The 22,875-nt window shown below is 44.0% G+C and overlaps 1 protein-coding gene across 2 annotated transcripts in view; it reads left to right on the top strand.

Annotated features, from left to right (window-relative positions):
* The window catches only part of LOC143288643 (ankyrin repeat domain-containing protein 27-like), a 39,535-nt gene that overhangs the window by 6,513 nt on the left and 10,147 nt on the right, over positions 1 to 22,875 (top strand). For both annotated transcript variants that reach the window (XM_076597307.1, XM_076597308.1), the window contains exons 6-16: positions 961 to 1,017; positions 2,501 to 2,568; positions 6,052 to 6,091; positions 7,292 to 7,408; positions 10,878 to 10,954; positions 13,004 to 13,166; positions 15,702 to 15,773; positions 17,506 to 17,575; positions 18,302 to 18,342; positions 20,416 to 20,519; positions 22,297 to 22,387. In XM_076597307.1, the coding sequence (XP_076453422.1) occupies positions 961 to 1,017; positions 2,501 to 2,568; positions 6,052 to 6,091; positions 7,292 to 7,408; positions 10,878 to 10,954; positions 13,004 to 13,166; positions 15,702 to 15,773; positions 17,506 to 17,575; positions 18,302 to 18,342; positions 20,416 to 20,519; positions 22,297 to 22,387 (900 nt within the window). The remainder of the gene's footprint in view (positions 1 to 960; positions 1,018 to 2,500; positions 2,569 to 6,051; positions 6,092 to 7,291; positions 7,409 to 10,877; positions 10,955 to 13,003; positions 13,167 to 15,701; positions 15,774 to 17,505; positions 17,576 to 18,301; positions 18,343 to 20,415; positions 20,520 to 22,296; positions 22,388 to 22,875) is intronic.

Below are 22,875 nucleotides of genomic sequence, written 5' to 3'. Positions count from 1 at the left end.
AACTCCCTCCTTACCCACCTTTGGCTATGTGACAGACACGACTCTTGATAAACTCCCTCCTTACCCACCTTTGGCTATGTGACAGACACGACTCTTGATAAACTCCCTCCTTACCCACCTTTGGATATGTGACAGACACGACTCTTGATAAACTCCCTCCTTACCCACCTTTGGCTATGTGACAGACACGACTCTTGATAAACTCCCTGACAAGTTGTTGACAGAGATTGGGCACATTTCTTTTTTTTCTTTTTCTTTTTTTTTTCTTTTCATGTCCATAGCTAGAAAGTCATGTTTCACTACTCAGCAAGCATTCAACAAAGTGTTCAAAGATGTATACAGTGCTTTTGATTCAGACAATGATATTTTGAACAGTCGTTTCAAACATTGACAAGTGAGACAATATGCAAATAATGTATGCAGTTTTTGAATTTTTAAACCATCTTAAAATTAAGTGGCCTCCCTGTCAAGAGCGATCTGGGCTTAATTTTCGCCCAAGCGCCCAAACAAGCGATGTAGTCCTGTGGTCTGTTGGAAGACATGACCACATGCGAAAACAAGAATGAAAAAAGTATCAAGGGATCGATAAAAAAAAAATGCAAAAGACTTAGCCGCTGGAAAGCACAGGACCAGGGTGGAAGATGGCTGCCAGAAGACGAGGGCGCTCTGAAGGCATGCACAGGGGAGGTAAGCTATAAGGGGGAGGTAACTAGCTGCAGTGTACTTTCATTTTCTCCCCTTCTCATGGGTGGTAGTTTGCACAGGACAGGGAATCAGACCCCTGCCGGAGTCTGCACCAGTGGTTCATGGTAAGTATGTGTAATTAAATGTCATTTTAGGAAGAAAATTTCGTGCTAAAACCAGCTATGCAGGGAAGTTTCACAACTTGTAATCACTCAAAAGGTAAACAAAACTAAATGACTAAACAGATGAAATAATGAGCGCCGTGACTGTTACCAGGAGTACAAGCAGTACAGAATTCTGATCCTCAACCAGCCGCTGGACCCCCAGTTTCAGGTCAGTCACAGCAGTTTGCCTTCCACATGGGCAGGAATAGTTCTGCGTTACATGGATTTTCATTTTGCCATTATGATGTGGGGTTTTGGGGTTGTTGTTTTTTCCTCTCTCTCTCTCTTCTATATTTCACTACTTCTGTATTAGGACATGCAATTTTGGAGAAGCGGCCCCTGGACTCTTTTCATAATCTGTTCAGTATTGTATCAGTTGCTGAGGCAAAATGGTTAGCACTGTGGTCTGAAGGGGTTTGGTTTTTGGTGTGTTTTTTGTTGTTGTTGTTGTTGTTTTTTTTGGTGCTGTTTTTTTTTTTTTTGCCTGTGGCCAGTTCCTACCCAGAGCTGAGCGTGCAGTGATCTCAACGAGGATGACAAGGACCACACAGTTGGTCATCCACTTCTCTGATGTTTCCTTGGGAGTGATGCTCCAATTTCCTGACCAACACTGCAGGTGTCTGTATCTCTCAGCTTGGTTGATGCCAGGATATGTTGTGAGAGTACAGCACTGTCAGGTTGTCCCCAAATCTAAACTGGACCCCCATAGCAACATCTTCATCACCCCCCATCACCACTCATTCATCGTCATCAAAATATAGAAAACAAACTGTCTCAGATTAATTGTTGAAGGGGGAGGAGGCCCCTCGATGTATTCCCTGTGATGATCCTCTCACAGTGAACATGTGCTCCTTGACTGTTGGGATCTGCATGACGTTAGACACAGACATTACACGGCGGTTTCTCTGAAGACCTTGTTTCGTGATGTCCGTCTGTGGACACTGATGGACTTCTTGAAAGAAGTGAACATTTTTAATCAGATTTGAAGGTTTTAAACTATGGAAGGTTTTTTTAAACTTTGAGTGGAAAGCTTAAAGCGGTATCTTGTTTTTATTCAGGTTTTTTTGGGGTTTTTTTCCCTTGACTTGTAGTTGGTATTAACGTGGCGATAGCCTTGAGATGGCCTTAGTGGTCGGCGAGGCTCAAAGCACCATAATTTGATTTGAAAATCTGGGGCACCAGAAAAAAAAAAAAAACTTTTAACAATTTAAGAAATAAAAAGTCTTACCGCTACCCATGCCTCCAGCAAAAGGTGAGGTGACAGTAACGGAGTATGGGCAGCTCTTGGAACTGTTCAGGAACTGCTGGCTCAGGCTCTTGTCCTTTGGAGATGTCTCAGTCTTTAGTCACAAGTCACTTTCTTTTATCTTCCTATTTTCAAACTTCATCATTCTGATGCAGGGGTGCATGTGTGTGCATTTGTTCTTGATATCTGGTGGCGTTGTTTGTTGTTGTTATTTTTTTAAGTCTGTCAGATCATTAGATCAGTGCTGGATTTGTAAAATGTCTGGATTGTTGGGTGAACCAAACTTCAGTACAAAATGCCTGAAAGCATGGAATTGTTTCCCATAGTAAAAAAAAAAATATTTAAAAACGAAAAAGGAACCCGTACATATTATCAAAATAATGAAAGTTTTGAAACTGTTTTTCAGCGCAACTCTGCAGAGGACAATACTGCCATTGGACAGAAGCGTTGTTCGCAGTGTGTTACCCTCGCAGAGTAAGTTAGAGTTGTCTTTTCCTTGTACTTCTGTTAAAAATCTCTTCTGTAACTTGTGGTGACTTTTCTCATGCACCCTCTATCTTCTCCGATCGTATTCTGAGTGACAGAATGGTTTTGTAACATCTCTGTTCATCCGTGAGGAATTAACGCTGCTTTTGATTACTTTATTTCACTGTGTGTGCATTTGTGAACTATGTAAGATACAGTTTAGATTGTCTGTGTGTTTGTGGTGTCTTAAAAGTTATTTTATTTGATATTTTTCTGAAGAGTGTAATGATCAATATACATATACCTTCCAAGACATTTTTGCCCACTGAATTTTCCAGAAGTTGTCAGAATGAATGTCAACCTTGTTAATGCCATGGTGAAATATTTTGATACACGTTGGTTGTAGTTGCCAGAGGCTGTTTTTTCCAGAAGAATCAGTTGTCTCCAGTTCCCAGCAACCCTTGACCTTTCATCTGCTCCCTCTCCTCCCCACCCATCCCACCCCCCCTCCCTGTTCTCCAGTCCTTATTAACCCATTCAACCACTGGGAGCTTACAGCTTACAGCCTCGGCAGGCTTCTAGGCCATGTTGATTCTGATAAAAAAAAGCAGAAAATGTACTGGGGTTTGGTTTTTTTTCCAAATCATGTGTTGATACATCCAGAAATACTGTTGGAGTTCGTTCCCTTTCCTTGTGGTTTATGCATATGTAGGAATGAGAAAACAGTTTTAATGAGATGAAGTTCGATTCCAGAGCAGTGCTCGGTCACAAGGTTTAGTGAGTTTAATAATTAGAGATGCTGAAGTCTGTATAGTGGTGAGATGATCAACAGACAGTTCCAGTTTCAGAGCAGACACTGAAGTCTGTGTAGTGGTGAGATGTTCAACAGACAGTTCCAGTTTCAGAGCAGACACTGAAGTCTGTGTAGTGGTGAGATGTTCAACAGACAGTTCCAGTTTCAGGGCAGACGCTGAAGTCTGTGTAGTGGTGAGATGTTCAACAGACAGTTCCAGTTTCAGGGCAGACGCTGAAGTCTGTGTAGTGGTGAGATGTTCAACAGACAGTTCCAGTTTCAGGGCAGACGCTGAAGTCTGTGTAGTGGTGAGATGTTCAACAGACAGTTCCAGTTTCAGGACAGACACTGAAGTCTGTATAGTGGTGAGATGTTCAACAGACAGTTCCAGTTTCAGGGCAGACACTGAAGTCTGTGTAGTGGTGAGATGTTCAACAGACAGTTCCAGTTTCAGGGCAGACACTGAAGTCTGTGTAGTGGTGAGATGTTCAACAGACAGTTCCAGTTTCAGGGCAGACACTGAAGTCTGTGTAGTGGTGAGATGTTCAACAGACAGTTCCAGTTTCAGGGCAGACACTGAAGTCTGTGTAGTGGTGAGATGTTCAACAGACAGTTCCAGTTTCAGGGCAAAGTGTGCAGACTGATCCATCTACATCATGCCACATCTGCTTTAAAAAGTGTTCATTAAAAAAAAAAAAGGGGGGGGGGGTGCTTGACCTGCACATATACTTAATGCACTGGTCAGGCTTCAGGAGCCTACCAGGTGCTGTAGTTCTCTTCTTCCAGTACTTTGTACTGACCTATCATTGTACAAAGTGTGAGTATTTTGTGACTCTAGAGCATACCAACCACTGTTTTCCTCCTCTTCAAGTTGTCAGTACTTTGTACTGACCTATCATTGTACAAACTGTGAGTATTTTGTGCCTCTAGAGCATACCAACCACTGTTTTCCTCCTCTTCAAGTTGTCAGTACTTTGTACTGATCTATCATTGTACAAAGTATGAGTATTTTGTGCCTCTAGAGCATACCAACCACTGTTTTCCTCCTCAAGTTGTCAGTACTTTGTACTGACCTATCATTGTACAAAGTATGAGTATTTTGTGCCTCAGGAGCATACCAACCACTGTTTTCCTCCTCTTCAAGTTGTCAGTACTTTGTACTGATCTATCATTGTACAAAGTGTGAGTATTTTGTGCCTCTAGAGCATACCAACCACTGTTTTCCTCCTCTTCAAGTTGTCAGTACTTTGTACTGATCTATCATTGTACAAAGTGTGAGTATTTTGTGCCTCAGGAGCATACCAACCACTGTTTTCCTCCTCTTCAAGTTGTCAGTACTTTGTACTGATCTATCATTGTACAAAGTGTGAGTATTTTGTGCCTCAGGAGCATACCAACCACTGTTTTCCTCCTCTTCAAGTTGTCAGTACTTTGTACTGACCTATCATTGTACAAACTGTGAGTATTTTGTGCCTCTAGAGCATACCAACCACTGTTTTCCTCCTCTTCAAGTTGTCAGTACTTTGTACTGATCTATCATTGTACAAAGTGTGAGTATTTTGTGCCTCTAGAGCATACCAACCACTGTTTTCCTCCTCTTCAAGTTGTCAGTACTTTGTACTGATCTATCATTGTACAAAGTGTGAGTATTTTGTGCCTCAGGAGCATACCAATGTGTGGTTTTATGGGAAACATTACCAAAATGATTTTCATAAGAGGCAGATCATTTCTCTAATCTGCAGATGGAAAATGAACTGTTTTGAGACCAAATATGTCAGTAATGTTTCTTGCATCTGTGGTGCTCACATAACAGCCGATCATAATATATTAACTTACGATATGTTAAAGTCTCACATCCCTGAACTGAAATCATCTTCAGGATTGACAATCTTCAGCAGTCCATTGCTAATGTATGACTTTTTCAACTCTTTGTTAAATAGTCCAGTTGGTTTGCTGTTATAGTTGTTAGTTTTTCATTAGAAAGATGTTGTTATGCTTTTAAAAAACAAAAAAACAAAACTTAAATCAATCATTTTCTATATCACACACACACACACACACACACACACACACACACACTCTTTCACTTACTTGCATGCATACACAGTAATTTCTTCCCCCCACCGCCCACCCCAACCCCACTCCCCCTCAATTTTTTCCTACCCTGGTCTAATATCACTTACAGTGAAAAGATGTTAAACTAAAGAACGAACAAGCATTCCAACCACTATATTCCTCCTCTTCAGGTCATCAGTACTTTGAACTGAAATGTCATTATTTTATTAAGTTTGAGTATTTTGTGCTGTTATCATCTCAGCAGAGGCATGTTGTGTACTTTAAGATAAGCCACTGTGTATTTTGTGCTGTTATCATCTCAGCAGAGGCATGTTGTGTACTTTAAGATAAGCCACTGTGTATTTTGTGCTGTTATCATCTCAGCAGAGGCATGTTGTGTACTTTAAGATAAGCCACTGTGTATTTTGTGCTGTTATCATCTCAGCAGAGGCATGTTGTGTACTTTAAGATAAGCCACTGTGTATTTTGTGCTGTTATCATCTCAGCAGAGGCATGTTGTGTACTTTAAGATAAGCCACTATGTATTTTGTGCTGTTATCATCTCAGCAGAGGCATGTTGGGTACTTTAAGATAAGCCACTGTGTATTTTTGTTCATTTGTTTGTTGGTTTTTCCTTTTTACAGGTGCAGGCAGTTTCTACACTCCATTCCATCTTTTTCAAAGGTGAGAGAGAGAGTAACTGTAAGGTGCCATTTTGATGTACTTGCTATTTGCTTGCAACACACTTTCAGTTGTGGGCTCACAAAAACTAAACATTGCTATGTTTTTAACAGTTACTCAGATGTATGCTTAAAAAAAAAGAAAGAAATAAAACATCACTCTGACATGCAAGTGGTCATGGTTGGAGTTACATATAGCCTGTGAACGCAGGAAGAAAAAAAACATTGTTGGATGTTTGGGGTTCAAACTCACAGCGTTTTGTGTTGCACATACATCACTGCTGGAGTTGCCCAGTATACTGTTCCCCACCCATCACAACACACCGTGTGTCACATAATCATCAATACGTCTGTTACGCATACGTCACAACTTGTGGTCTGTTACACAAACAATACAGCACACTATGTTTTACATATCACAGCACATCCTTTGTTATATGTATCACGACATACTGTGTGTTACACATACAACACATCCTCTGCTATGTTTACGTAACAATACATCCTCTGTTACACATGCATCACAACACATCCTCACTGCGCATATATCACAACACATTCTCTGTTACACATGCATCACAACACATCCTCACTGCGCATATATCACAACACATTCTCTGTTACACATACATCACAATACATCACGACACATTCTCTGTTATATATATATATATATATATATATATATATGAATATTATCTGTTATATATATATATATATATGTGTGTGTGTATATATATATATATATATATATATATATATATAAAATATCCTTTCTTGTTTAATGCAAGGTGGGTATTCCACTTGTAGTATGGCATTTTTTTTTAATGTAAAGTGGGTATTCCACTTGTAGTATGGCATTTTGACACCTGATCAGCACGTTGATATATATATATATATAAAATATCCTTTCTTGTTTAATGCAAGGTGGGTATTCCACTTGTAGTATGGCATTTTTTTTTAATGCAAGGTGGGTATTCCACTTGTCGTATGGCATTTTGACACCTGATCAGCACGTTGCATTTATGTGAAGATTGGGCAACAGCTGGCCCCCACCCCCCACCTCCCTCCCCCTCCCCGGCCTTTTTTTTCTTTTTTTTTTTCATATTTCAAACAGCAGATGTGGTGTAGCGTACATGGATCAGTCCACACACTGTGACACCTCCTTCAATCTGAAAACTGAAACGGAGGCTGTGGGTTGCAGGTGGCCCAGAAGGTTGACGGGGCGGTCAGACTGTTCAACTCCAACTACATGGTGCTCCCCAACTACCTGAAAGATGCTGCCTCTCGCCTGGCCATCATCAGTGCCCAGGGGGTGGAGGTGAGGGCTGAGGAAGGTGGCGGAGTGGTTAGGATGTTTATCTGCCAATACAGAGTCTGCTAGGGTCTCTGGTTCAAGTCCTGGTCTGGGCCTTTCTCCCAAGTCGCTTATCTGCTAATATAGAATCTGTTAGGGTCCTTGTTCAAGTCCTGGTCTGGGCCTTTCTCCCAAGTCGCTTATCTGCTAATATAGAATCTGTTAGGGTCTCTGGTTCAAGTCCTGGTCTGGGCCTTTCTCCCAAGTCGCTTATCTGCTAATATAGAATCTGTTAGGGTCTCTGGTTCAAGTCCTGGTCTGGGCCTTTCTCCCAAGTCGCTTATCTGCTAATATAGAATCTGTTAGGGTCTCTGGTTCAAGTCCTGGTCTGGGCCTTTCTCCCAAGTCGCTTATCTGCTAATATAGAATCTGTTAGGGTCTCTGGTTCAAGTCCTGGTCTGGGCCTTTCTCCCAAGTCGCTTATCTGCTAATATAGAATCTGTTAGGGTCCTTGTTCAAGTCCTGGTCTGGGCCTTTCTCCCAAGTCGCTTATCTGCTAATATAGAATCTGTTAGGGTCCTTGTTCAAGTCCTGGTCTGGGCCTTTCTCCCAAGTCGCTTATCTGCTAATATAGAATCTGTTAGGGTCTCTGGTTCAAGTCCTGGTCTGGGCCTTTCTCCCAAGTCGCTTATCTGCTAATATAGAATCTGCTAGGGTCTCTGGTTCAAGTCCTGGTCTGGGCCTTTCTCCCAAGTCGCTTATCTGCTAATATAGAATCTGTTAGGGTCCTTGTTCAAGTCCTGGTCTGGGCCTTTCTCCCAAGTCGCTTATCTGCTAATATAGAATCTGTTAGGGTCCTTGTTCAAATCCTGCTCTCTCCGTCTCCCAAGTTTGCAGAGTGGCTAAGATGTTGATCTGCCAACATAGAGTTCTGTTGGGGCCCTTGGTTCAAATCCCCTGTCTGGCCTTTCAAGTGCTTAATGCAAATAGAATCTGTTGGGGTCCTTGTTCAACATCCCAGTTCTGTTGGGCCTTGGTTCAATCCGATGTTGATCTGCAACAAAGTGTTCTATTGGGGCCCTTGGTCAAATCCATGTTGATCTGCCAACAGGAGTTTGTTGGGCCCTCCTTGGTTCAAATCTGATGTTGATCTGCCAACATAGAGTTCTGTTGGGGCCCTTGGTTCAAATCAGATGTTGATCTGCCAACAAGGAGTTCTGTTGGGGCCCTTGGTTCAAATCCGATGTTGATCTGCCAACATAGAGTTCTGTTGGGGCCCTTGGTTCAAATCCGATGTTGATCTGCCAACATAGAGTTCTGTTGGGGCCCTTGGTTCAAATCCGATGTTGATCTGCCAACATAGAGTTCTGTTGGGGCCCTTGGTTCAAATCCCAGTCTTTCCCCTTTCTCCCAACTTTGCGGAGTGGCTAAGATGTTGATCTGCCAACATAGAGTCTATTAGGGCCCTGGTTCAAATCCCACTCTCTCCCTATCTCCCAAGCTTGACTGGAAAATCAAACTGAGTGTCTGTCATTCGGATGAGATGATAAACTGAGGTCCTCTCTGCAGCACATTGCAGTGGGCAATGTATTATCACACCATAAAGCATCATCTAAGTTCATGAGGTGTACAATTTGGTTGATTGATTTGAAGAGCTAGCACTCAGCTTTTATCAGAGATTGACATAAGTTTACAGTAGGGTCAGCAGCAGAGTGAGAGCTGTATGATCAGCAGATTTCTTTGCAATGGAAATTCATTTACAGCTTAGTCTTTTTTGAAGAGCTGTGACTCTTGCACTGGCTCTTAGAGCTGCAAAGTTGACCTTTCAGTTCCATCCAAATGCTGACTTGGTCGAGAGAGTTGGGATGTAACTTGGGTACTGTCCTAAAACCCTCTTGGTCAAGAGAGTTGGGATGTAACTTGGGTACTGTCCTAAAACCCTCTTGGTCAAGAGAGTTGGGATGTAACTTGGGTACTGTCCTAAAACCCTCTTGGTCGAGAGAGTTGGGATGTAACTTGGGTACTGTCCTAAAACCCTCTTGGTCAAGAGAGTTGGGATGTAACTTGGGTACTGTCCTAAAACCCTCTTGGTCAAGAGAGTTGGGGTGTAACTTGGGTACTGTCCTATAACCCTCTTGGTCGAGAGAGTTGGGATGTAACTTGGGTACTGTCCTATAACCCTCTTGGTCGAGAGAGTTGGGGTGTAACTTGGGTACTGTCCTATAACCCTCTTGGTCGAGAGAGTTGGGGTGTAACTTGGGTACTGTCCTAAAACCCTCTTGGTCAAGAGAGTTGGGGTGTAACTTGGGTACTGTCCTAAAACCCTCTTGGTCAAGAGAGTTGGGGTGTAACTTGGGTACTGTCCTATAACCCTCTTGGTCGAGAGAGTTGGGATGTAACTTGGGTACTGTCCTAAAACCCTCTTGGTCGAGAGAGTTGGGATGTAACTTGGGTACTGTCCTATAACCCTCTTGGTCAAGAGAGTTGGGATGTAACTTGGGTACTGTCCTAAAACCCTCTTGGTCAAGAGAGTTGGGATGTAACTTGGGTACTGTCCTATAACCCTCTTGGTCGAGAGAGTTGGGATGTAACTTGGGTACTGTCCTATAACCCTCTTGGTCGAGAGAGTTGGGATGTAACTTGGGTACTGTCCTAAAACCCTCTTGGTCGAGAGAGTTGGGATGTAACTTGGGTACTGTCCTAAAACCCTCTTGGTCAAGAGAGTTGGGATGTAACTTGGGTACTGTCCTATAACCCTCTTGGTCGAGAGAGTTGGGATGTAACTTGGGTACTGTCCTATAACCCTCTTGGTCGAGAGAGTTGGGATGTAACTTGGGTACTGTCCTAAAACCCTCTTGGTCAAGAGAGTTGGGATGTAACTTGGGTACTGTCCTAAAACCCTCTTGGTCAAGAGAGTTGGGATGTAACTTGGGTACTGTCCTAAAACCCTCTTGGTCGAGAGAGTTGGGGTGTAACTTGGGTACTGTCCTAAAACCCTCTTGGTCAAGAGAGTTGGGGTGTAACTTGGGTACTGTCCTAAAACCCTCTTGGTCAAGAGAGTTAGGGTGTAACTTGGGTACTGTCCTAAAACCCTCTTGGTCGAGAGAGTTGGGATGTAACTTGGGTACTGTCCTAAAACCCTCTTGGTCAAGAGAGTTGGGATGTAACTTGGGTACTGTCCTAAAACCCTCTTGGTCAAGAGAGTTGGGATGTAACTTGGGTACTGTCCTAAAACCCTCTTGGTCGAGAGAGTTGGGATGTAACTTGGGTACTGTCCTAAAACCCTCTTGGTCAAGAGAGTTGGGATGTAACTTGGGTACTGTCCTAAAACCCTCTTGGTCGAGAGAGTTGGGATGTAACTTGGGCAAGACACTAAATTCTAGCCCAGTCATAACAGCAGTTGCCTCCTCTGCTGTTCTGATGGTCATATTAGGACACAGCTGACTGTCATGCAGTGAAAATGGTTGAATGTACACAGTGTTGATGCTGGCAGGTGTGCCGGAAATGCGTTGAGACAAAGCGGGCTGTGGACAGCCTGTGGAATGACACTTTGGCCATCGCCATGGAGAGGTCAGTACATGGCCTGTTGTCATCGTCGTCTTCTTTGTCATCATCTTTTTCATGATCTTCTTCTTTGTTATCTTTGTTTTCTTCTTTTCATTCTCTTTACCTTCTTTTTTTCTCTTCTTCTCTCTCTTCTTCTCTCTCTTCTTCTCTTTCTTCTTCTCTCTCTTCTTCTCTCTCTTCTTCTCTTTCTTCTTCTCTCTCTTCTTCTCTTTCTTCTTCTCTCTCTTCTTCTCTTTCTTCTTCTCTCTCTTCTTCTCTCTCTTCTTCTCTTTCTTCTCTCTCTTCTTCTCTTTCTTCTTCTCTTTCTTCTTCTCTCTCTTCTTCTCTCTCTTCTTCTCTTTCTTCTCTCTCTTCTTCTCTCTCTTCTTCTCTCTCTTCTTCTCTCTCTTCTTCTCTTTCTTCTTCTCTCTCTTCTTCTCTCTCTTCTTCTCTCTCTTCTTCTCTCTCTTCTTCTCTTTCTTCTTCTCTCTCTTCTTCTCTTTCTTCTTCTACTCCTCAGCTTCCATCTCCTTCCCCTGCTCCTTCTGCTCCTCCTCCTTCCTCCTCCTCCTTCTCCTCCTTTTTCCTCCTCCTCCTCCTCCTTCCTCCTCCTCCTCCTCCTCCTCCTCCTTCATCTTCTGTGTTTGTGGGTTGCGACTCCCATGTTCACGTATATGTATTAGTGGGCTTTTATTTGCATGTAGGCAGTCATACTTCGTTTTTGGGGGGCGTGATTGCTGGTTATGATCTTGTTTCCATTTCCAGCCGAACTCTGGTGTGGATTACAGGATATCTAACTTACAGATTAATTATTCTTCTGGATGTATAATACACATGAAGGAGATTCAGACACTAGCAAGGACTGCACAGGAAGATGGGGAAAATGATACCTTTTAATTACCATACCAGGTGCCATCATCTGGTTTTGAATCCAGGACCCTTAGAGAGAGTGAAAGTCCTACAACCACACCTGTAGCTTTACCTGTGTGTGTGTACAACCACACCTGTACCTTTACCTCTCTGTGTGTACAACCACACCTGTACCTTTACCTCTGTGTGTACAACCACACCTGTACCTTTACCTCTGTGTGTACAACCACACCTGTACCTTTACCTCTGTGTGTGTACAACCACACCTGTACCTTTACCTCTGTGTGTGTACAACCACACCTGTACCTTTACCTCTGTGTGTACAACCACACCTGTACCTTTACCTCTGTGTGTGTACAACCACACCTGTACCTTTACCTCTGTGTGTACAACCACACCTGTACCTTTACCTGTGTGTGTATAACCACACCTGTACCTTTACCTCTGTGTGTACAACCACACCTGTACCTTTACCTCTGTGTGTGTACAACCACACCTGTACCTTTACCTCTGTGTGTACAACCACACCTGTACCTTTACCTGTGTGTGTATAACCACACCTGTACCTTTACCTCTGTGTGTGTACAACCACACCTGTACCTTTACCTCTCTGTGTGTACAACCACACCTGTACCTTTACCTCTGTGTGTGTACAACCACACCTGTACCTTTACCTCTGTGTGTACAACCACACCTGTACCTTTACCTCTGTGTGTGTACAACCACACCTGTACCTTTACCTCTGTGTGTACAACCACACCTGTACCTTTACCTCTCTGTGTGTACAACCACACCTGTACCTTTACCTGTGTGTGTATAACCACACCTGTACCTTTACCTCTGTGTGTACAACAACACCTGTAGCTTTACCTCTGTGTGTGTACAACCACACCTGTACCTTTACCTCTGTGTGTACAACCACACCTGTACCTTTACCTCTGTGTGTGTACAACCACACCTGTACCTTTACCTCTCTGTGTGTACGACCACACCTGTACCTTTACCTCTGTGTGTGTACAACCACACCTGTACCTTTACCTGTGTATGTACAACCACACCTGTACCTTTACCTGTGTTTGTACAACCACACCTGCACCTTTACCTGTGTTTGTACAACCACACCTGTACCTTTATGAGTTTATGTCTGTGTATACAACCACACCTGTAACTTTTACCTCAGTGTGTGTGTGTGTGTGTACACAGCTACGTGATGAGCCAGGTGCACTGCAAGGTGATGGGCGTGGTACAGCAGCACTGGAGCGCTGCGGACAGCCGCCTGCAAGACAAGTGTCGGCAGCAGCTTGGTGCTATCAGAGGGGAGGCTCTGGGAATACAGCCACGCTTCATCTGTCCCCTGCCTGAAGCTGTGAGTGTGCCTGGGGTAATGGTGTTGCTGATCGTAATGATGATTGATGATGACAATAATGACGATAATGTTAGCAGAAATGATAATGGGGGAGGCCCTGGGAATACAGCCACACTTCATCTGTCCCCTGCCTGAGGCTGTGAGTGTGCCTGGGGTAATGGTGTTGCTGATCGTAATGACGATTGATGATGACAATAATGACGATAATGATAGCAGAAATGATAATGGGGGAGGCTCTGGGAATACAGTCACGCTTCATCTGTCCCCTGCCTGAGGCTGTGAGTGTGCCTGGGGTAATGGTGTTGCTGATCGTAATGACGATTGATGATGACAATAATGACGATAATGATAGCAGTAATGATAATGGGGGAGGCCCTGGGAATACAGCCACACTTCATCTGTCCCCTGCCTGAGGCTGTGAGTGTGCCTGGGGTAATGGTGTTGCTGATCGTAATGATGATTGATGATGACAATAATGACGATAATGATAGCAGAAATGATAATGGGGGAGGCTCTGGGAATACAGTCACGCTTCATCTGTCCCCTGCCTGAAGCTGTGAGTGTGCCTGGGGTAATGGTGTTGCTGATCGTAATGATGATTGATGATGACAATAATGACGATAATGATAGCAGAAATGATAATGGGGGAGGCCCTGGGAATACAGCCACACTTCATCTGTCCCCTGCCTGAGGCTGTGAGTGTGCCTGGGGTAATGGTGTTGCTGATCGTAATGACGATTGATGATGACAATAATGACGATAATGATAGCAGAAATGATAATGGGGGAGGCCCTGGGAATACAGCCACACTTCATCTGTCCCCTGCCTGAGGCTGTGAGTGTGCCTGGGGTAATGGTGTTGCTGATCGTAATGATGATTGATGATGACAATAATGACGATAATGATAGCAGTAATGATAATGGGGGAGGCCCTGGGAATACAGCCACACTTCATCTGTCCCCTGCCTGAGGCTGTGAGTGTGCCTGGGGTAATGGTGTTGCTGATCGTAATGATGATTGATGATGACAATAATGACGATAATGATAGCAGAAATGATAATGGGGGAGGCCCTGGGAATACAGCCACACTTCATCTGTCCCCTGCCTGAGGCTGTGAGTGTGCCTGGGGTAATGGTGTTGCTGATCGTAATGATGATTGATGATGACAATAATGACGATAATGATAGCAGTAATGATAATGGGGGAGGCCCTGGGAATACAGCCACACTTCATCTGTCCCCTGCCTGAGGCTGTGAGTGTGCCTGGGGTAATGGTGTTGCTGATCGTAATGATGATTGATGATGACAATAATGACGATAATGATAGCAGAAATGATAATGGGGGAGGCCCTGGGAATACAGCCACACTTCATCTGTCCCCTGCCTGAGGCTGTGAGTGTGCTGGGGTAATGGTGGTGTTGCTGATGGTAAAGGTGGTTGATGATGACAATAATGACGATAATGATAGCAGAAATGATAATGGGGGAGGCCCTGGGAATACAGCCACACTTCATCTGTCCCCTGCCTGAGGCTGTGAGTGTGCTGGGGTAATGGTGGTGTTGCTGATAAGAATGACTGATGATGACAATAATGACGATAATGATAACGAGGAGGCTCTGGGAATACAGCCACACTTTGTCTGTTCCCTGCCTGATGCTGTGAGTGTGCCTGGGGTAATGGTGGTGTATTTATATAACACTTCTAAGCATTTCAGTAGCACATCAGACAGACACAGTACATGCACGCATGCCTGCTCACACATGACATGCCCGCAAATATACATATACACATGTGCACACACACTAACACACACATGCATGACACATGCATGCACACACAAGCACGCATGCGTGTGCATACAAACACACATACATGGAAGAAAGAGATGTGGTTTCTTAGAATACAGAGTGTGGATGGGAGTGCCTTATGCAGAGACCGCTTGGAAAAGGAATGATTTTAGAATGCTTTGAAAAGATTTGAGTGATTGGCAGTGATGGAGTGAAAATGGCGGTGAATTCCAGGTTTGTACAGCTGAAGGTTTTAAAGTTCTTCTGCCTTGTGTCTCCGTTAAATTGTGTGGTTCTGGTTCTGATGTATGTGTGTTTATCAAATAATAAAGAGTGGTAACTCTCTGTACACAAGGTACACAACTTCATGTGCGGCGGATTCAGCAGCAACACAGGTAAATAAAATGCACAGTGGAACAAACCCAGACACTTCCTGAAAAATGGAAGCTCTGGGTACAATCATTTGACATGTGCACAGCAGTGACAGAAGAAATGTGCAAACACAAATCATCCTTCATTCAAGACTGGCATAGCCTTTTGAACCAGGGTGCTGTGAACCGGAATTTGCAACACAGTATATAGGGACAATACAGAACAAACGCATGGTTCCCTCGAGGGTGTTCATGTAGAGTATTGAGTGTATATGCAACTATACATTTTGTGAATGGGTAAAAGCTGGAGCTAAGGCTGTATAATTATATACACTTGTTTGAAGCAGGCAGTGAAAGATTGTGTGTGATCCTTTTCCAGGTACAAGAGTTGAAGAGACTGAGCCAGCTGACCACTCCGAGAGAGAAACTTCACTGTCTGAAAGCAGTCATTGTAAGTGGTCTGACCCTCTTGTGTCGCCTTCCCTCTCACAGTCACTGGCCTGCACCATCCTTTGAGCAGTGTCAATTAGTAAAGGAATCGTATTTCAAGGAAAGCCAAAATTAAAAAATGAAACAATGCTGAACCTCTCTCTTCACACACACACACACACACACACACACACACACACACACACACACAGAGCAAAAAAAATTAAATATGATGATTAATAAAGCACACACCCTCCAACCCCTGCACAAACCTTACAACAACAAAAACAGCAGGAACTGAAGATTTGGCCAAGTAAGGTACGTTTACACAGTTGTAAGCCAGAAAAATCCCAAAGAAAAAGAACAGGTAATGGAAACCCCATTGCATGGGGTAGGTAGACGTGATTTGATGGCTGTGTGAATGGTGTCTGTGACATGTTTCAGGTAATGGAAACCCCATTGCATGGGGTAGGTAGACGTGATTTGATGGCGGTGTGAATGGTGTCTGTGACATGTTTCAGGTACAGGAAACCCCATTGCATGGGGTAGGTAGACGTGATGTGATGGCGGTGTGAATGGTGTCTGTGACATGTTTCAGGTACAGGAAACCCCATTGCATGGGGTAGGTAGACGTGATGTGATGGCGGTGTGAATGGTGTCTGTGACATGTTTCAGGTACAGGAAACCCCATTGCATGGGGTAGGTAGACGTGATGTGATGGCGGTGTGAATGGTGTCTGTGACATGTTTCAGGTACAGGAAACCCCATTGCATGGGGTAGGTAGACGTGATGTGATGGCGGTGTGATGGGTGTCTGTGACATGTTTCAGGTAATGGAAACCCCATTGCATGGGGTAGGTAGACGTGATGTGATGGCTGTGTGAATGGTGTCTGTGACATGTTTCAGGTAATGGAAACCCCATTGCATGGGGTAGGTAGACGTGATGTGATGGCGGTGTGATGGGTGTCTGTGACATGTTTCAGGTACAGGAAACCCCATTGCATGGGGTAGGTAGACGTGATGTGATGGCGGTGTGAATGGTGTCTGTGACATGTTTCAGGTACAGGAAACCCCATTGCATGGGGTAGGTAGACGTGATGTGATGGCGGTGTGAATGGTGTCTGTGACATGTTTCAGGTACAGGAAACCCCATTGCATGGGGTAGGTAGACGTGATGTGATGGCGGTGTGAATGGGTGTCTGTGACATGTTTCAGGTACAGGAAACCCCATTGCATGGGGTAGGTAGACGTGATGTGATGGCGGTGTGATGGGTGTCTGTGACATGTTTCAGGTAATGGAAACCCCATTGCATGGGGTAGGTAGACGTGATGTGATGGCTGTGTGAATGGTGTCTGTGACATGTTTCAGGTAATGGAAACCCCATTGCATGGGGTAGGTAGACGTGATGTGATGGTGGTGTGAATGGTGTCTGTGACATGTTTCAGGTACAGGAAACCCCATTGCATGGGGTAGGTAGACGTGATGTGATGGCGGTGTGATGGGTGTCTGTGACATGTTTCAGGTAATGGAAACCCCATTACATGGGGTAGGTAGACGTGATGTGATGGCGGTGTGATGGGTGTCTGTGACATGTTTCAGGTAATGGAAACCCCATTGCATGGGGTAGGTAGACGTGATGTGATGGCGGTGTGATGGGTGTCTGTGACATGTTTCAGGTACAGGAAACCCCATTGCATGGGGTAGGTAGACGTGATGTGATGGCGGTGTGATGGGTGTCTGTGACATGTTTCAGGACGCGGTCACCTCCAGCATCGCAGCTCACCTGTCGCGGGACGTACCGCCCCACCTGGCCTTGGTTGCAGGTAACTTCTCCTCCTTCACCTAACTTCCCTGGAGAAGGTTGCCCGGACTGTAACTTTTATTCTTTTTTTTTTTTTTTAAGGTGGGCAGATTGTTATTTTTATTTTGTTATTGTTTGATTGACTGGTTGATTTATTGCACAAATAAAATTGGAAAGCTCAGAACTTGGGATTCCACTCTTGTAGCTGAAAGTGAATGATAATTCAAGAGGGAGAGATCAAAAATGGAGGTGTTTCTCTTGAGAAAAGCATGAAATGAAATGAATTATTGTAAAAAAAATTTTGTAAAAGAAAGAAAAAAAAGAAATTTTAAACAAAAAAACAACAATGCAGATTAAAAAAGATACTAGCCTGTCTCACCATTCTCTCACTGTCTGTCTGTTAAAGATATATCTGTAGGCACAGAAACACATGCATGCACACTCACAGCACACATGGATGCACACAGACACACTCTCACACACAGATACACACCTGCACACAGACACAGAGCGCGCGCGCACACGCACACACACACACAGCACACACACACACACTCACTCACTCACACACACTCAAACACACACACACACACACACATTGCCCACCTCTCTCTCTCTCTCTCTCTCTCTCTCTCTCTCTCTCTCTCTCTCTCTCTCTCTCTCATACACATTTGCACACAGTTACATGTGGATGATCACTGTAGTGCTTATTTTGTTTTGATTGAACATGTTTGGTTTGTGTCACCAGAGAAACCTTCCTTGACGTCAGATGACCTCATTCCTATACTGGTAAGTACATTCCATTCCCGCCTCTTACATTGATTGCTTTCTTCTATTAGTTTCAGGTACAACTCAGGAGGTGACGCTCGTACCCCTTTCCCCTCAGTCCCCTTCACGACTGTTTTAATGGTACGAGTGTCGCCTATGTGATCCGCGTCTAAAGACGCATCACCGCGGTCCCTATCAGGAGGAATCATGAGCTCCAGACCTGGGAGAGTCTCTTGCCGAGTGTTGATCCCAGCATCATGATTCCTGCCATTGTGGGATGACATACGAGGCATGGTAGCCACACTTAGCCACCCAGCGAAAATCCGATCCCCAACAGAGAAAGGAAAGACAGGATCGACTTAGAGGTAGAGAAAAAAGAACCATGCAAGGGGGCAGAGTCGAATCGAGTACACAGAAAGTAAGAATACAATAAAATCAAGCCGCACCAAAATCAGGCCGAATGAACGCGCTTAATAGCCAAAAAAAAGCGCAAGATGAGACAGAGCGTAAACCTGACAAGATAGCGTCAAGATTCAGCGCTTGTAGCTTTTAGAGGTGTTTGATTGGCTAAGAGCGGAGCAGGCAAGACAGGTTGTCTTTTCACTGTTAGCCGCGCGAAATTTGGCCAAGCAGAGCGAACCGATAGGCCTAGTTTGCATCAGTTTGACATGGTAAGTATATGTATCACCAGACATGGAGTATAATGCAAACTCCTCCTTTTTCCACTATATTTTTACGTAGACTTGGATGCTCCCTTTGTGGATGCATGAGATATTCCAAGAGCTCCATTCTTCATGGTCCTCAGCCAGGTTGTTGGTGTCACCCCATTAGCTGTCAACAAGTCTGCAGTCTTATCTTTCCACTGTTTGCCACCATGTTCGTCACTATCTTCAGTACTGTGTCTTTTCCTTTCTGTCTGTTTTTGTTTTGTTTCTTCCTTTCTTTTTCTTAAAAAAAACATTTTGAATTGTGTTTAGTATAGATTTTGTTTTGTTTTGTTTTTGGTGGGAGGAGGGATATAAAGGCTGGAAAAGAAATCTGCCCCTTCCTATCTCTGTGGCAGCCTTCACCTCTATGCTCCATCTCACTCTCTACGATCGGCTTCGGATTCACTCTGTTTACGCATACCCAGATTCAAACACTCGACTGTTGGCCACCGTTCTTTCTCTGTCTCTGGACCTTGCAATTGGAATGAACTTCCTCTTTCGTTTTGTCAGGTCTCCGCACTCAGCTCTTTCAAGTCTGGTCTTAAAACCCACCTCTTCCCAAAATTGCCTCTCTTCCCTGCCTCTTCCTTGTCTTCAGTTTTTCCAGTTTTAGCGTTATGCATGCATGTGAATGACTGGTGCGAAAGCGCTTTGATTTGTCTTTGCACAAGATTCAGCGCTATATAAATAAATATAATAATACAATGACTTAGAACAGCTGACCAATGTTGAGGACAGAAAAAACACAAGGAAACCAGTGAGTGTGGCACAAGCTGTTTGGTTTTTGGGAAGATGCTGACAGCAATGACAGTGTAGTTATTCTGGTCGTGCTTTCGTACATCTCCAAGCACTTGAATGACAAAAACATGCACACATCAGTCAAACTCAGCATTTATAAGAGCATTCATCTATGTGCGTAGACATAACACAAATATGCATACATGCTTACTGACATACTAAACAAACACACACACTCACACACTCACACTCACACACACACACACACACACACACACATGAACGGTTCTCTCTGCACATTCATCTCCAGCTCCAGTCTTAAAAGATTCAATTATTCATTTACACCTGCCTTCGTCCGTCCTCATCAGCCGTAGCAAGGGAGTTTGTTGCTTCAGTCAGAGCGTCAGCACATTCAGAGCGATGCATGTGGGCACACACATATGCAGGCATGGACATGCACACATGCACATGCACACACATGCCTGCATGCACACACAATTGCTCTCTCACTCACTCACTCCTTCACTCACCCATGTGACACATTACCACTGATGCATGTGTGCGCACACGCATACATTCACGCACATGCACACACTCGCATGCACACACGCTTGCTGGCTTGCTGACTCACTGGTGTGACATGTTACAGGTGAGCCTGATGGGTCAGACAGCGTGTCAGCACATGCAGAGCGAACTGGTCTACATGGAAACCTTCACCTGGGCGTCCACTGCTAAGGACATGGACGACCTCAGGTAGGTGTGCAGGTGAAAGGTGAAAGAACAAAATCTTCAATGAAAGAGGGAGAAGAATCTGATACTGGTGATGTTGTTTTGTTGTTGTTGTTGTTGTTTTTAATGAATGCAGTCTCTGATTATGTTCATATTCTAATGTTGATTTCACGCAGTAACGTTCACTTTTTCACTTGTTGATCACAACACTGTTATTTGCAAACAGTTTTGTATGTTAAAGCTGTTGTTTTGCAAGTACTTTCACTTGTTGATGTATGCGTTGTCGTTGTCAGTTACTGCATTGTGACGTTTACGGCAGCAGCTGATTGTTCGATTGATTGATTGATTGATTTGTGTGTTGTTGTCAGTTACTTACCTGGTGACATTCAAGACAACAGTTGATTGATTGATTGATGTGTGGTGTTGTCAGTTACTTACCTGGTGACATTCAAGACAACAGTTGATTGATTGATTGATGTGTGGTGTTGTCAGTTATTGCCTGGTCATAGATAGATAGAGCAGAGATAGTTGGATGGATGGATTGACAGACACACAGACTGACTGACTGACTGACAGACTGACGGACTGATGTGTGCTGATGTCAGTTACTGCCTGGTCACGTTCAAGGCAGCAGCAGTTATGTGAGTGAGTGATTGGTGTGTGTGTTGTCAGTTATTGCTGTGTTATGATCAAGGCATTGATTGATTGATGTATGTGTTGTCAGTTACTGCTGTGTTACGATCAAGGCATTGACTGATGTATGTGTTGTCAGTTACTGCTGTGTTACGATCAAGGCATTGATTGATTGATGTGTGTGTTGACAGTTACTGCTGTGTTACGATCAAGGCATTCATTGATTGATGTGTGTGTTGTCAGTTACTGCTGTGTTACAATCAAGTTATTGATTGATTGATGTGTGTGTTGTCAGTTACTGCCTGGTGTCATGGTGATATTCAAGGCATTGGTTGATTGGTTGATTGATTGATGTTTATTTTGTTTGGCAGTTACTGCCTTGTATTGCTCAGAGCATCAGTTGAGTGATTGATTGATGTAAGTATGTGTTGTTGTCAGTTACTGTCTGGTGATACTCAGAACAGCTGTTTATTGAGTGATTGATGTGTTGTCAGTTACTGTCTGGTGATGCTCAGAGCAGCTGTTTATTGAGTGATTGATGTGTTGTCAGTTACTGCCTGGTGATACTCAGAACAGCTGTTTATTGAGTGATTGATGTGTTGTCAGTTACTGTCTGGTGATGCTCAGAGCAGCTGTTTATTGAGTGATTGATGTGTTGTCAGTTACTGCCTGGTGATACTCAGAGCAGCTGTTTATTGAGTGATTGATGTGTTGTCAGTTACTGTCTGGTGATGCTCAGAGCAGCTGTTTATTGAGTGATTGATGTGTGTTGTCAGTTACTGCCTGGTGATGCTCAGAGCAGCTGTTTATTGAGTGATTGATGTGTTGTCAGTTACTGTCTGGTGATGCTCAGAGCAGCTGTTTATTGAGTGATTGATGTGTTGTCAGTTACTGTCTGGTGATACTCAGAGCAGCTGTTTATTGAGTGATTGATGTGTTGTCAGTTACTGTCTGGTGATGCTCAGAGCAGCTGTTTATTGAGTGATTGATGTGTTGTCAGTTACTGTCTGGTGATACTCAGAGCAGCTGTTTATTGAGTGATTGATGTGTTGTCAGTTACTGTCTGGTGATGCTCAGAGCAGCTGTTTATTGAGTGATTGATGTGTTGTCAGTTACTGCCTGGTGATGCTCAGAGCAGCTGTTTATTGAGTGATTGATGTGTTGTCAGTTACTGTCTGGTGACATTCAAGGCAGCAGCGCAGTACATCCTGGATACAGACTTCTCCCCTCTGCTCCACAAGAACTCCGCTGGGAAACAGGTCAGTGGTTCTGGAACTTTGATCCTGTCTGCCGCATACACGCTGCCATTGCAAGCAGGGTGAAATTTTGGGCTGCTGTCCCCTGGAAGAGAGCGTCTTCTCCCCAGGGAGAGACCATCTTCTGCCCAGGCGGAGAGTGTGCGGCCATCAGTCAGTCGCCACCACTTTGTTGTTGTTGTTGTTGTTGATGCATTTATTTAGCTGTGGAAGTGGATTTTTGTCACAGACTCTTGCTAGGGTGACTGGCTTGTTGCCATGGGTTCTTTGTACATGTGCTTAATGTGTGTGACGCGTAAGGGGCATCAGTTTTTGTCTCCTTGGAATGATTAGCACCCAGTCCAGCAGTGAATGTGAAGGAGTGACGGTGGTGACAGTTCTAGTTCTTGTTTCCTAGGTGGGCTCTTTGATCCGTTAGGTCAGTGACAGTTTGTTTTGTCTGGGGAAACATATGTATTATTCACTTTTTGATTTTGCTACTGTTTTTGTGG

This window comes from Babylonia areolata, chromosome 12 (genome assembly GCF_041734735.1).
Source record: "Babylonia areolata isolate BAREFJ2019XMU chromosome 12, ASM4173473v1, whole genome shotgun sequence".
In the NCBI taxonomy this organism is placed as follows: domain Eukaryota; kingdom Metazoa; phylum Mollusca; class Gastropoda; order Neogastropoda; family Buccinidae; genus Babylonia; species Babylonia areolata.
This window is presented reverse-complemented; position numbering and strand designations above follow the sequence as displayed.